The sequence below is a fragment of the Lagopus leucura genome, unplaced genomic scaffold (assembly GCF_019238085.1).
Source record: "Lagopus leucura isolate 7727_CA_CO unplaced genomic scaffold, USGS_WTPT01 Super-Scaffold_100004, whole genome shotgun sequence".
Classification (NCBI taxonomy): domain Eukaryota; kingdom Metazoa; phylum Chordata; class Aves; order Galliformes; family Phasianidae; genus Lagopus; species Lagopus leucura.
The window spans coordinates 42,589,682-42,605,674 of NW_024962264.1; the positions used below are offsets into that span (position 1 = coordinate 42,589,682).

The 15,993-nt window shown below is 38.2% G+C and overlaps 1 protein-coding gene across 4 annotated transcripts in view; it reads left to right on the forward strand.

Annotated features, from left to right (window-relative positions):
• MTMR7 (myotubularin related protein 7) overlaps positions 1 to 15,993 on the forward strand; it is a 60,357-nt gene that overhangs the window by 22,339 nt on the left and 22,025 nt on the right. For all 4 annotated transcript variants that reach the window (XM_042871863.1, XM_042871860.1, XM_042871862.1 and 1 more), the window contains exons 2-3: positions 13,536 to 13,658; positions 14,419 to 14,581. Coding sequence is in view for 3 of the 4 variants with exons in the window: in XM_042871860.1 (XP_042727794.1) it covers positions 13,536 to 13,658; positions 14,419 to 14,581 (286 nt within the window). In the remaining variant the exon portion in view is untranslated. The remainder of the gene's footprint in view (positions 1 to 13,535; positions 13,659 to 14,418; positions 14,582 to 15,993) is intronic.

The window sequence follows — 15,993 nt, forward strand, 5'->3', positions numbered from 1 at the left end:
CTCCTTGCTTCTTGCTTAGCTGATTTGGAGAATAACAGTTTATTCTCACCTTTTCCAAGCCTTCATCATAAATCTTGATCATAGCCCGTGTGTTTCTGGTAAATTTGAAAAATGTCAGCAGTCACCCCTAGACCTTTTCCCTGTGTGGGAACTATAATTTCTGAGTCCATCCATGGTTGTGTAGACATGGTTTAGGGCTTTTTCCCTCATAGTTAAACCATATATATTTGTTTGCATCTCTTTTGCCTGCACATGGCTCTTCTGAATCTCTTGTGCCACAAATACAGCATTTGGCTGTCTAAGAAAGCTTACTATCATCCACAGACTTGAGGATTTTACTGCTTACTCTTTTCTCCAGGCCATTGATAAAGTGGAGTGAAACCAGTCTCAGAAGTTGTAGGACTTCACTGCTGACTTGCTTCCATCCTGAATGACATGCCGCTAAGCCCTACTCTGCTTCCTATCCTTTAAGCAGCTTTCAGTTTGTAAATGGACTTTTCCTCCAGTACCATGGTAAATTAGTTTCTCTAAAAACCCTTGATTGTCAAAAGGTTTTTTTTAACTCTAAATATATCTTGCCCTCTGGGTCAGCCTTAGTGAATACTTTGCAACAGCATCACAGGCCTCCAGTGGGATTTCCCACTCCAAAATCTGTTCTGAGTCTTTCAAAATGTGTGTATTCCCCTTCTCAGCAGTTCCGTTCTTCCAATGTGCTATTGACATAACTACATAATTTTGGTAATGGTACATTGCCTAGCCCTTCACCAAAAGGCATAATACCTTAAATTCTAGTTCTGAAGAGTTTAACTATTATCTCTCCTTAGTAAGCAGAAATAGCAAGTTAATAGCAGAAATAGAAACCACTTGACTAAACACTGCTTTTCTTCATTATTTTATTAAGGGGTATTCCTTAGCCCTTCTGGACAATATACAGCTGAGTCTCAAACACAGTCTTTCATGTACTAAATGCCATTGTTCTACCATGATGTTGTAGGTGGAATGGAGAGTGCATGTACAAATACACAGAGGCAGCAGTGGTGTAAATGTCACAATGTAAATGTCGTCCTATTTATAAAGGCTGTAATTTGAGTGTATTTAAAAGTTGCTAACTGTCGCGCGTAGCTAAATAAAGTTATGCATAATTCCAACAATCTTTTAAAAATGAGTAAAACCACTGTCAGCCATTAGTATGGGTTGAGCAGCAAGATTTGTCTAGGATAACTGCCAAAACCCAAAACTTGAACTGCTTATAACAGTGATTAAAAAAATAATAATAAACAATACTTCCACACAGACAAGAAGCATATCTTATTAACATCTGCAGAGATATGTTTAACCATGAACAGGTAGATAGATAAGGTCTCTAAAGATGTGTTTATTTTATGGGGGGACTTTGGGCACTGTTGCTAATCACTTTATTTTATTTACCACTGTTCCATATCATTTGTCTTCATATATTGGCAGCAGGATTATTGAATGGGCTTCTTAAACTAAAGAATATAGCAGGTGTCTTAAGTGGAATTAACTCAGAAATTCATTTGGTTGAGTATCTCTTGTTAACACAATACTTGGGATGATTTGAGTTGCTCAAGTGGTTTTGTTTTTGTGATGTTACAGTGAGGTATTTCTTTTCAATGACTCCTTTCTTAGAAAAACTGTAAGATACATTGCTATTTCTCATGATGATGAAGAATCCTACCAAGTATTTTACTTTCCGAAACTAATTTCTAGCACTGAGTGGTATTTCCTTTTTGTTTTAGCAAATTTGGCCTAGAAGAGCACACCTCAGTCACAAAAGTCCCCTGTGCCATTCTCTGTCCTGAATTTTCCCAGCTATGCAGGATGTATTTGTACTGCAGATGTATTTGGCCCAACAGAGTTATTCTGGGGATACGATAGACAGTACCCTTCATCCTGTGTTCAAGTAACACGATTGTTACAGAGGACCACAAATAAAACTTTTGAGAACAGTTTCAGTTGAAATTTCACTGATCTGCTTATGTAGGGAAAGTTTATTTATTCAGTTCTGGTTACTTTGGGGCATTGCTACTTATGGAATGAGATTTTTAATGCTTAGCTTTAGATATATGATTTAAGAGCAGAAGATCTGTACACATAGCCAAAAGAATATCTGGAATTAGAGAAGATTCATAGTCTCCAGTTACCCTTTATTCTTCATGTGTATAAGCTTCTAAGATAGTTATGTAAATAAGGTGCAGAAACTTTGGCATTAATACTTTATTCATTTTCTATTAAAATAATCTACTTTACCTGGTTACTACTCTTACAACTGTTTCTTTGTTTCTGTAATCTGATTCATATATCTCACCATGATATATTAATACACATTCTCCTGAAGAAACAGAACATTACTTTTGGTTATCTTTATCCATTTGTCTGTTCTTAATCTCTGGTCATCCTATTGAAATTTCCATGTGAAATAGGTTAAAACATGTCATATATTTATTATCTGAAAACTCTGTGCCTGTGTAGCAGTAACAGCCTGTAGGACAACTGACCATTAAAATAATAACTAATTAAGTGTTGACTGGTTACATCTAATTGAGTGAATGCAGGAGCACACTGACCTTTGTGAAGTGAGTGAAGGAGTTGTTCTAGATCAGGATGCTTGGTGCTCTTTAACATCTTTATCAGTGATATAGATGATGGAATCGAGTGCACCCTCAGCAAGTTTGCTGATGACACCAAGCTGAGTGGTGCAGTTGACACGGTGGAACGAAGGGATGCCGTTCAGAGGGACCTTGACAGACTTGAAAGGTGGGCCCGGGTGAACCTAATGAGGTTCAACTCGGCAAAGTGCAGAGTTTTGCACTTGGGCTGGAGGAATCCCAGGCATCCATACAGACTGGAAGGAGCGGTCCTTGAGAGCAGCCCTGTGGAGAAGGACCTGGGGGTCTTGTTAGATGAAAAACTTAACATGAGCCAGCAGTGTGCCCTCGCAGCTCGGAAGGCAATAATATTGATTCCAGGGCGAAATCCCAGGCATACATACAGACTGGCAGGAGAAATCCTGAGAGTAGTCCTGCAGAGAAGGATCTGGGGGTCCTCATGGATGAAAAACTTAATATGAGCCAGGAGCGTGCTCTTGCAACTTGGGAAGCAAGTGGTAACCTGGGCTCCATCAGAAGAGGGGTGGCCAGCAGGGACAGGGAGGTGATTGTCCCTCTCTGCTCTTGTGAGGCCCCATCTGGAGTGCTGTGTCCAGGTCTGGAGCCCCCAGTACATGAAAGACAGGAAGCTGTTGGAGAGGGTCCAGAGGAGAGCCATGAAGATGATCAGGGCACTGGAGCACCTCCCCTATGAAGTCAGGCTGAGAGAGCTGGGCTTGTTCAACCTGGAGAAAAGAAGGCTGCGGAGTGACCTCATTGCAGCCTTTCAGTACCTAAAGGGGGCCTACAGAGGGGAGGGGAATCAACTCTTTGAAAGGGTAGATAACAGCAGGACAAGGTGAAATGGTTTTAAGTTGAGGGAGGGAAGATTTAGGTTGGATATCTGGGGGAAATTCTTTACAGAGAGAGTGGTGAGGTGCTGGAACAGGCTGCCCAGAGAAGCTGTGGGTTCTCTGTCCCTGGAGGTGTTCAAGGCCAGACTGGATGGGGCAGCCTGGTCTAGTATTAAATGGGGAGGTTGGTGTCCCTGCATGTGGTGAGGGGGTTGGAGATTCATGATCCTTGAGGTCCCTTCCAACCCTGGCCATTCTGTGATTCTGTGATAATAGCGCTTCTGATCTAATACCAAAATATCTAATTCAGAATGCTAACTGAAAAGCAGTTTAGAAGAGAGTGAAGAAAAGAATCATCCATATGGGAAAATGCTGCCAAATTTATGAGCTGATGCAAGAACACTGATGGAGACAGTGATCCAAAGGTTGTTTAAGGCAATGAAAGTGTTCCTCTGGTTTTAAAAGGCTCAGGATTCAGTTCTTTGGCTTTTGTGCATGCAGTTCTATTTTTCACTTGGCTTTCTTTATTTTACATTACCTCTGGGATTAGAACCTTTTAATTCTGGATGTTTTTTTCACTTTTGAAACATAAGTTTTATGTATGTGCCTATTCCCAATATGCACTTTATTTCTGTTTTAGGTGTAGCGTTGATTAAAAAAATAAAACAAAACGAAAGTTGGCACTGAAGGTGCCAGAACAGTGTGCCTGCAAGAAATTCTTTTGTTTGCATTTTTTGTCTTCATTGCTCAGTGCACAATTGTTCCTTCCTGCTATACGTTATTGCTATATACAATAATTTTCTGTATATTTTTTTCAGAGGTAAATCTAAACAATTTTGGAAAATGTATTAATTATTATTTTATATATATTTATATATTAATTATTCCTACTGACTTAGGAAATTCATCAGTTGCTCACTTCTTTTCTTGGTAATTTCTGTCTTTGTATTGTAGTGTAGACACCATGCTGCAGTGCTCTATACTCTGATAATAGGCTACAGCTCACTGCATCCTTTATAAAATTGCTACTCATACACATATGGTAATATGGTGTTTAGTTTCCATGTTTTATAAATCACAACAAACAATCAGATATTTTTAATCAAACTATTTGGTAGGCAATTTGCTCAGTGTCTTGCTAATATGCAAGTAATTCCTTAAAACTTTTTCAGCTACTTTCCATTATTTCAGCTTTACTTCAGTCATTTAATGAATTAGGCTTGCTTAAATTTTTCTTGACTGCTTACCCTCTTCCTGTCAGGTTTGCCCTAGGTGTCTTTATTTAAATTTAATTATTTTCATTTTTTTGGCTTTTGATGATTCTTTTGACATATGTGGCCTTCTGATTCTGTGCTACAAATTGAGAAATCTTTTCAATGATGAAAATACAAAGAAGTTACATGGATCAACAACAGTTTTTATGATTCTTATTGAAATAGAATAGAAACCACATTAAATAGTAAAATTCATTGACAGCTGTTTTCCATTTTTCTTGTTCCAGGACTATGCAAAAAGATATATTATTATATATTTTGTTTAGTGAGTACAATATTATTCTTTCCCTGTGTGGATAAAAAACATCTTTATAGTTCTAGCATTTGATCTTTAGCATGTTATATTTTTTCCACTCTTGAGAATTATGCTAAACACTTGAATAGCTGAGGTCAACCAGGGTGAAGAAAGCTCAAATATTCCACTTGGCTTCAAACCATACCAGCTGTGCTCCTTTTTTCTCATTAGGCTCAGGCTTTTGGCTTGCGCTTCCTTTAGCTTTTGCGTGCCTGCAATGCTGAAGTCAGTCAGTGCTGTGTCGCTAGTTCCCAGGATTTGGTTTCTCCTTGTATGTGTGACACTGCAAGGTGAGCTGGGAAAACAGCTGCAGCCCATGGGCTAGGAGCCTGAGGGAAGACAAAGTCATGGCTGGAAAGAAGGAGCCTTTCTAGGGCTCTGCTCTACCCTAAGCTGGCCCCATTCTTTGGCACTGGAGCAAGTTTTTCAGCAGTACTGTTATGAAATAGCGGCTGTTGAGCTGGCACACGCAGAGCCTTCAAGACCATGATGGAAGCTTGATCTGTCTTGCAGATCCTGTGCATTTGCTGTAATGCTCTAATGTTCCCATGGCCCTTCCTGATATGTACTGTGACTTCCAAACTTCAGTTCCCTCTTTCTCCCTTGCTTTCCAGACCAAAACAAACTCACAATCAAAGTTTATTTTGGTGGTAGATACCATTCACAACCTGTAAACTCACTCAAGTTCAAAGAATCAGTGACTGAAGTTCACTGCATCATTTGACTTGCTGTACCCTTGAACTACCAAAAATGCCTCCCCACTTTTGTACTCTCATATGTCAGTGTATTTGATCAGGTTTTATTTAACACTTTTGTTGCAAAGCAGTACATTTTATCTCATTGAATAGGAAAGAAATTCCTGAGGATGTGGCCTGAGCTAGGAGATTCCCTGCTTATCTTTAATTTGTAGCATCCTCCTCACCGTGAGGGTTTGCACAGCTTTCCTCCTTTTTGGTGGGTAGGAAATGAAAGAATTAATAACAGATCCCACTTGGTGATGGGCAGGAGTACAGCAGTTTTTTTTTCTTAGATGCTGGATATGTTTTCCATCTGTATTCTCCTTCCAGATGTGCAGTTGAAATTGCAGTATATAACTCCAGAGTTGCAGGCTTAGCTCTTACATAGGAAGGAAGTCCACAGACAGAGAGTGTCTGTGTTGGAAGTAAAACTGCATGACAGTTTTGCTTGTCTTGCTGCTTCTTTGTCTTCCCCAGACTCAAGTCTGTGCCCCCCATAAAAGCAGATCCTGCATTTATCTGGAAGAGCTTTCCCACATGGAGTATGAGAAAGGATCAGTAACTTCTGCAATTTTATGATGTTGGCCTATGTTTGGAGATGCCTAAATAAATTGGAGAATGAAGGTACCATGTTCAAGAAGCTTTTAAAAATAGGCTGTGCAGACAGAGCTTTTCCAAGAAGAAATCCGTACTACCGATGAAAACAAATTAGAGTATGTGGGTAATTTTAGAAATAATGTTTTGGCACAGCAATTTTTCTGATCACTTTCAGGATCATATCTTTGTTGTTCTTCCTTAGGTGGGAGTCCCATTGAAACTGGTGGAAGTTGTGCCTGAATAAAGCTTTGACCCATGCTTTTTTCTAATAATAAATCTTTTTCTTGAATGACCTCTTGGCAAGCCATTTGTCATGTTTATTCTCTGATTAAAAAATGCCTTCCATCTGTTTTTAATTTGAGTTCCTTTAACTTCTATTTTTTTTTCCTCTTTTTTTTTTCTGTTGTCTGTGTTGCACTGAAAGAAAGAGGGTTTGGCCTCCATGTGAGGGGTTGTAATCGTTGAAGTAAATTTCTTGGCAGTCTTTTCTTTAAGTCCAGACAACCACAGTCATTAAGCAAAAGTGAATGATGGAGCTTCAAATAATTTATTTATGTTTTTTACTTAGATGCCACTCCTCAGTCTGGCTTGGTTAGCACTTATATTTTTCTCCTCGAGCTCTCCCAGCTTTACAGGCTGTTCTTGCTTTTTTTTTTTTTTTTTTTTTAATGAACATATTCCTGTTCCCTGTAGATCATTTAAGGTGTTTGACTTGGCTTACTTTTCCTGATTAGGAGGATAAAGACGACAGCACATTATCTGAATCCTTTGATAAGCTGAATGAAATCTAAGATTGAAGATGGTGTTATTTTACTTTTTTTCTTCCCTTTTTTTTTCTTTCTGTATACTACTTTTCCAGAAAGTTTGAGTAACTGGAAAGTAGTCAGAGAAACACAGACGGAGCTCAGATAAAATCCATGTATGCCAGCTGGGGGTTTGCAAGCATTTTAGAATGAGCTCCTGCAAGCTTAGAGATCCTTGCTGCTCCTGAAGGCTCTTTGTGCTGCTTGCAAACAGTAAATCAGAGTGCTGGGTTTGAATCCAGGTAGACGTAAGCAGTTCGCTTGCCTGTTGAAATTGATGTTAAATATGATGAAGTGGTTCGTGAGGCAAGATATTAATAATCATGCTTTATTTTTCTCATACTGCCATCACAGTGCTTTATTTTTCTCATACTGCCATCACACACTGGCCTATAATGCAGGTGAGTTATACCAGATTGATGAATCATGCTAATCTTTATCAAGCCAAAGTTTAAGGATTTCATTGTACTTACTGTATTCATTGGAGCCATTGGGAATAAATGCCAGCTAAAAATTCGGCCAGCTGCATTGTCTAACAAACAGCCCTTTATCAAACCTGGTAGGAGTGCTAATTAGGAATTGCACTTCTAAGTATTGAAGAAAAACTGAGAAGCTCTTGTTAGAATGCAGAAAACATCTGATATTTTGGATGCTGAAATGTGTCATAAAATTTCTGTTCATAGAAAAAATATATATATACATTCTGAAATAAACAGTAGTTACCAAGAGGTATACTTAACCACAGGAAGAAAAAAAACCAAATCATAGTCAACAGGTCCAAATGTGTCTGTGTTTCTGTACAAATACTGAGCATGGAAAAACTTGTGAAGACCACTGTTTTACTGGTTATAAATGGGAATGGTGATGTGATAAACACATTAAGAAACTGATTAAAAAATAACAAGCAATGTGACAGGCTGCTCTCAGTGGCAAGTCACATGGGAAAGGCAAGGAACTTTGCTGCCACATCACCTGTGATGACCTAGACAAAATCAAACAAGGCATAGATGCAGAAAATGCTGTAACAATGGGAAACATTGCCAAATTGGTGTTGGATAACTGCTGGGGATATGATTCTGGATAAAACTGTAGGTGTTGTAAATTATTGTTTTTACAGAGACTATTTGCTTATATTAGGAAAAAAAGAAAATAGTGTAATTCTAAATAAATCTGGTACCTGATCTTAAGCAGTGACAGAAAGACCTGGTTCAAAATATAGCTGGAACCTCTGTGTGACTTTAATGAATATACTTTGCTGAGTATTTCTGAAATAGCAAAAGAAGTGGGAGAATATCCCATTGAAATGTTAAACATGTAAATATTTAACTTCAAAGAGGAAAGTGCATAAAAATGTGAAAACTTTTTAGAAAGAATGAGAGCCAAAAGTTGAAATGTTTACGGGAGTCATGAAGATTTTGTTTAAATACAGGAACTCACTGTAAGCCAACTTCCAGAAAAAGGCTTTAAAGGACGAAAAAAAAGATTTGCATAGCTAACCAGCAGGGGAAGGGAGTAAGAGGATGTCTCTTATTTTAATAACTTCTTTTCTTAGAAGTAAAAGGGCTTCTTTCAATTTGAAGTTGTGCCTAAATAAAGAAAATGAAACATAAATTAAATACACAAACAAAATAATGTAAGCCAAAAGAGATTTGGAAGAACAATTCAGCAAAAATCTAGTAGTAAAGCCTTTTTCAAGCTGTCTTTTAATAGGCAAAAGAGGCTAGTAAGTGGTCAAAGTAGTGAAAGTATTTAGGGCTATATCTATTCTATCAAGAACATGTCAAACGATTTGTCACCAATAAACACATTATTAGAAGAGATTTCATAAGAAACTGTAAACCATGAATGGTGAAAAATTACCATGGTCATGTAGAAAACTGTCAAGCCAGAAACCATGGTGTGTTTCCTAAAAGCATCCCAGTCAAGACAAAAAAAAAAAAAACCCACAACCCAAGAAAACTGTAAACAGCTGCTTTTCCATTCTAAATCTTTAGATTCATGGGAATATATGATTAAAAAGAGAAACCCAGAATTTTTAAAATTTCTTTGGACTACGATGAATACATGTGACAAAATGCAGATCAAAGTCTCTTGGAGAAGTTTAATCATCATGGATGAAGACATAAGGACCTCTCAGTGATAACTAGTTAAAAAATAGGAAACAAATAATGAAGTCCATTTTTACAGTGAGGGATGTTCCTTGCTAGAGACCCAAGAAAATACATAAGAGCCTGCAATATTTTACTGACAACAGTTGTGAAAGATACAGAGAGGGGAGGAGGTGACAGACGAGGCAAATACCACTGATAATGGTTAGATTACACAGCATAGGAGAAATGAAAGTTTGCTGTAGGGGCACATAGCAATTTCTCATGATACTGATAACAAAAATAATTGTTGATAAATGTAAGTTAACAGCAATGTGTGGGGGATAGTGTTGATGGCCGGGAGGGCTTCCTTTCAAGAAGGCTCAAGATTACTTGGAGTTATGATTGATAGTTCTAAAAAAAAAAAATAAAATCCTCATTTACCTTCTTAGCAGTAACTATGTTTGTTGTTTGCCATCTTGGTCACAAAATGCTATGGTGCAGCTAACAAAATGTGAAGATCACTCTTATCAGGTGTTGCAAGTGCCAATGTTGAATGACAAATTCATGCAATTAAAATGCAATTAGGCCTATTGGAAATTATGACCTTATGTAGTGGTTTGAAGTATTAATCACACAACACCCTTCTCTCCGCTCAGGAGAAGGGTTGAGAAGGAAGAACAAGAAACCTGATCAAGATAGGAGAAAACTGATTTATTAAAAGCAATGTGAGATAATACAGAATAATTAAGAATAATAAATCAAACAAACCATAGATAAAACTGGAGTAGAGAGTCAGTCTGAGTCTTTATCAGCAGGCCCTTGATGGCTGGCCTCCTGAAAATGGTAACTTCTCCCTCATCTGGGTTCAGAAAATCAGTTATGAAACTCTGATTAATGAGAAGGGAGAAGATATAATTTGAAGAGTTGAAAATTCAGCTCCGAGCCTCTGCCCTGCTTTGTGTCTGCTTTTCTTGTGTCACAACCTAAAGTATCTCAGTTTGTAGGGTGGCATCTGGTGTGACCGCTTCCTTGTGCAAGACCAGGTCCTCTAGAGCAGTGCCCTCCTTGGCTGGACTGCATGGCAGAGACATGATTTTGTCCAGATGTTTGTTTTTGGAGGGTTCTTCTTAGACTTGGGGCACTTGCCTAAATCTTTGGTTAGTATGATCCATGCTCTTTTATATCTTCTTTTTGTCTTATTACTGAATGTTTTGGGTTAGTGCTGTGTTCCTTCTATTCTTCCTTATCCCAGTACATGACCTCTGAAGTAGATGGTCCTGGGAAAAGACTATTCATGCTTTCTATCTGCTTTATTTTTGTTTAAAGCAGATTATAGCTGGCCTTGAAGGAAACTTGGTTTTGCTAATTGTTTAATTTTTAAGCATTTTTCTACCAAACTGTTTTTTTTTTTTCATTTGTTTGTTTTAAGAACATCTCTATTCCTATTTTTAAAATAACGCAATGTGTTTAGATAATATGTTGCAAATATTCAGTTCTTAGGTGATGGCATCTTTCTGCTCACTTTGTAATTTTGGTAGAATTACTTAAAAACAAAGAGAAAAATTGTTGTGAAGCACTACATCCCATTTTGAAGTCCTGTGGGAAGCTTCTGTGAATGCAATCTGGAGTCTGTGTTATTAAAATGAAAATGACTTTGTAGATCTCTTTCTTCTTTCTTTATTTTTGTTGCACCCCACTCTGTTTTTAAGGAAATTGATGCAAAGTTGCCTTCATTTCAATCCAAGAGTGGTGAAGTCTTTAACCTTCTTTTGCCCTCTTCCATTTTCTTGAAGCAGCACTCACAGTCAGCTTTTGTACTTCAAACATAAGACAAGAAGAGAAGACGTAAAGAAGATTAGCAGTGTATTGAAGCTCTCTTGCAGCAGTGGGCAGGCTGCACAGAGCTGTGCTGTTGCTGCTTGAGTGAAAATCACATTCTCAGTGTGATTTCAGCATTATAAAACCATTTGGGTAATTTACTACACATTGCATGGTCTTGATGATCCGCATTCTTTGATTTACTGTGTTTGAACTAGGGCATGCTTTTTTAGTAAAAGCAGTTAATTTTGGTTTTTAAATTGTTGCAGTAGGAAACCCACTAAGGCTGTTGTTAGCAAATTATTGATTATTTCAGGCAGTTCTTAATCTATTTGTTGTCTATGTTGCTAATTTATTTATCTTTCTAGCTAATCAGTCAGAAACACTAGGTAGCATCAGATCAAATGCCTATAAAATGCGGTGTGTAGCATGTATTGACAGTGTAAAAGCCATAGATACCTGTTGTCAGCAGTGCTGCAAAGGGAGAACATCCTTTTTTGTCCAAGGAGGCAAAACCGTGGGTGTTAAGTCTTTGATTCCAGTTGGAAAGTGATTGAGGGCAAACATTTCCAGATGTGTCCATTGCTGTCAGCCCTCGTAGGCCCTCAGGGACAAACTCTGGAACATTTTATGAACTATCACTGGAGACTTGTCTGTAAGCCTGAGTGAAGCCCACTGAAGAAATATGCTCAACCACTTCCACCTCTTACTTTTCCCCATTCTTTTTCTTTTTTTTTTCTTTCTTTTTTTTTTTTTTTCTTTAGCTTTCTTTGTGTCACTGATAATTATGGAAATGCTTGAGTGGATGCCAGGTCCTACCATGCTATTACAGTGCTGTGGTAAGGTTTACCAAGTGGGAAGTTCTTTGAACTCTTTTACTAACATCTGTTTGGATACAGAGGTACCACAAGAGGGAGAAAAATGAATGTTAAGTTAGATTTGGAGTTAAATCACTTAATGTAATCAAATTTTCTCATACATAAATACTTTTCTGATAGTCATTTCATATGGCCCTGGGAATATCTTATGGGAAAAGCATCTTTTCATGCTCTCACACACACACCATTTCTGATTCAGATGGTTTTAGCTGTGCTTTTTAGTGTGAGATAGTATGTTTATTTTTATTTTTTTCAGTAGTGAGGCAGCCTTCCAACATTATTTGGTTCAAGCTTGACTGTTAATTTTGAGATACTCTGTGTCTGATTTATTTTTGACCATTCTGTATTCTCTTATAAACCAGCAACAATTTGAGCATTCACTGGAATTTCTGGGAGGGGGAGTTAGCTAGATTGCTCCTATAGCAACAAAAACAAGAAACTACCTATGACTCTCAGTTTCAATTTACTTCCGTTGTGTCACTTTCCCAGAATTTCAGTTTATTCTGTCACCTTCTGTGTGGCATATGTATAGTACAGTCTAAAATCCAGGATGTGCATCTATGCCCTTGTGTCTGCCACCCTCCAGCTGATATTAGTGGGAAGGATCAAGAAAGATTGGCTCAAGAGGAGGTTATATATCTGAACAAGATGTAAAAATAATTTCCTTAGAAAAGTGTTGTAGGCACGACCCCAGTGCTAAAAAATATAACTACTACACATAGCACTAAAAGATTCGTCATAGAATGGCCTGGGTTGAAAAGGACAATAATGATGATCTAGTTTCAACCCCCTTGCTATATGTAGAGTCACCAACCACCAGGCCAGGCTGCCCAGAGCCACATCCAGCCTGGCCTTGAATGCCTCCAGGGATGGGGCATCCATAACCTCCTTGTGCAGCCTGTTCCAGTGCATCACCACCCTCTGTCAGAACTTCTTCCTAATATCCGACCTAAACCTCCGCTGTCTCAGTTTAAAACCATTCCCCCTTGTCTTATCATTATCCACCCTTGTAAACAGCCATTCCTCCTCCTGTTCATATGCTCCTTTCAAATATTGGAGGTCTCCCCAGAGCCTTCTCTTCTCTAAGCCAGACAATCCCAGTTCCTTCAACCTTTTCTCATCGGAGAAGTGCTCCAGACCTGTGATCATCTTAGTGGCCTTCACTGAGTGGATTCTTGTGGCATGCTTTTCTATTAATTTCACTGTAAGAACAGTTTTGCAACGAAGCAGATCACCCAGATGGGTTGGGCAGACTACATCTGTGAAGATTTTCAAGACCCAACTGGGTAATGTCCTGGGCAACCTGATCTAACCTCAGCACCAAACATGCTTGGACCAGGAAATTGGACTCAAGACTTCCTGAGTTCCAACCTGAACTGTCCCATGAATCCTAACTTCTATTGCTTATGAAAGTAGATCACTCTCGTATATATTTGTGTGCTGTTTAGCTGGTAAACATCTATCTTAGCATGACAACACAGTGTTTGTAATGGACAAAATATGATTGTTGATATGTCACTGCAGTATGCTATGCCATAGCTTTTTTTTTTTTTTCTTTCATCTGTCTTCTCTTTATTTAGGTGGAAAATGTGCGATTACTTGATCGCTTATCTTCAAGAAAAGCTGCAGTGGGAACCCTGTACTTAACAGCTACTCACGTCATATTTGTGGAAAATGGTTCTGAAACTCGTAAAGAAACCTGGGTATGATTTTTATTTTTTTGGTTAGCTGTAAGTGCTTGGCAATTTACTGATGGTAACTTGAAAATAACTTGCCAAGTAGATTAAATGCTGTAGATGAGTTTATACAGATGCTTCTATTACTGGATAGTATCTGAAAGGCTTAATAAAAACCTTTGCAGCTTGATGATTTTAAAAAAAAAATTCTGTGGGTTTTGGATATTGTAACACAGGGTACTGGTACCACAAAGGTATTTACTGTATGAATACTGGCTGTGATTCTTCAAGGAACCACTGCTGTCAAGTTCAGCTGTTTAGAGAGTGAATTACTGCTTGGGCTTAGTCAGCTTGTCTCCCTCCTTGTGCTTCCATTCTGTCAGTTAGCTGGACCAACTCTTTAGCCAAGAGACTTTAGTTATTTTTTTTATAACTGATGCTGGTTCATCTTTTCACTGTACAGATAGACAAAAGAGCTCTTTTTTCTGATGACTGTTAGCATACATTAAAAAAAAAAAAAAATCAAACAGAAGGCTTTGGACAGCATGAGTAGGCTAATGTCTGAGCAGCTGAAACATTCCAGAGGTGCTTCGTTGTCTGTAGGTCATGTATCTGGCATTTCTGGAGCCTGATGCTGGAGATAGGAACAAAACTGCAAGAAGACGTGTGTGAGGATTTTCTGAAACAGCAGTGGAAGCTCCTGTGTCCTGGCAGATCTTTACAAGCAACTGTTTTTCTTCCTGCAGACTTGAATCACGTAACATAACCATTTTCAATTCCATTCCAGGTTCTCCACAGCCAAATTTCCTCTATTGAGAAGCAGGCCACAACTGCCACAGGTTGCCCATTGCTGATCCGCTGCAAGAACTTCCAGGTTATCCAGCTGGTCATCCCTCAGGAGCGAGACTGCCACGATGTCTATATCTCTCTAATACGTCTGGCACGGCCAGGTATGGGAAAGAAACATGACACAAAAGTGAATCCTCCTCTTGAAGGATATTGTAATGGGTGAAGTGTAGCTGTGCATCTTTCTTCTTTTCGGTTTAAGAGAGAAGACTTCATTACGGATGCATTACGATGAAGGAGAGGTCTCTGAGCACAGAGCACTCTGGAGCAGTGGAGAATGCATGCTCTAATAAATGGTTTATTCCATAATGTTTGACACAAACTTTTATTTAAAGTGATAGTCTAGGGGATCACTGACTGTAAAATATATCATAATGCTATTTTATTAGTAACTGCTGCCTTGTGTAAGTGTGAATTTAGGAAAATACTAACAAGTCTCTAAATCTAGTGAAATTTCATATTCCTTCTGTGAAGTTTTATGATATCTTTAGTGGCCACATGAAGATCTGAATTCTCCCTTCTGTGCTGTGCATAAACTTGTTAAAAATCAATGAAATGTATTGCAGCAAGTACTTGATCTAGTCCACTGGACTGCCTGTATTTTAGCCTACTGTTATCTAGATTTAGAATGTGTTCTGCTTGAATTTCTTAAATTTGATCAGGGTCCCTTTGAAACCTTTCCTCTTTTCAGTGAAATCCAATATTTGATCCTCTGTGACATAGTTGCTCTTCTAGGAACCAACAGCCTTACCTGTTTTAAGTGATAGCTAAAGAAATATTTGCCACAGTCTGTATGAAACTGAAATAACTGGCTTTAATTTTTTATCTTGCTGGGAGAACACCAGTTTTATCTACTGTGCAGAGTGGGAAAAATAGCAGGCAGCCAGCACTGCAACTGAACTTATACAGGGATATCTGTAATTAGAGTAGTAGTAGTAATATGCAACTGCAGCTGATGTGACTTATTATGCTATGCAGGATTAAATAATCAGAGAAACTCAGAAACAACAAGGTAAATTATCCTAGTTTTGAGGAAGCTTAAAGCAACAGAGTAAAGCATACCCTTGTCACAGTGTCTTCAGCAGCAGTAAGAACTTTGCTGACAGGTGGCATTTAGTGGCAATGGTGTCTGGCTGCCATTTGCCACCATAATTAAATCACTCATTAGTATAAATACAGGTATCCTGAAAATGAAAAGTTAAGAACTCCAGTACTAGCAAATTTTACCATATAGTTCTGGACTGAAGGTGACAAGTGGCATAGCTACTGAAGTGGTTTTATGGTTGTGATGAAATGATTGATTTAACACATGCTATTTTTATGCTTATTACAACAGCTGTATCTCAAATGCCTTTGCTAATAAAGGAAGAACAGAGTTTTGCAGTCCATAGAATAAAAATTTCATTGAACCTGTTGGAAAATTCTATTTCAGCACAAAGACTTTTGAGCTTCTTAATTTTGGAAGATTGTGGTGCATAAGTAGATAAGATGTCCAGTAAAACAGACTACTTTGAAT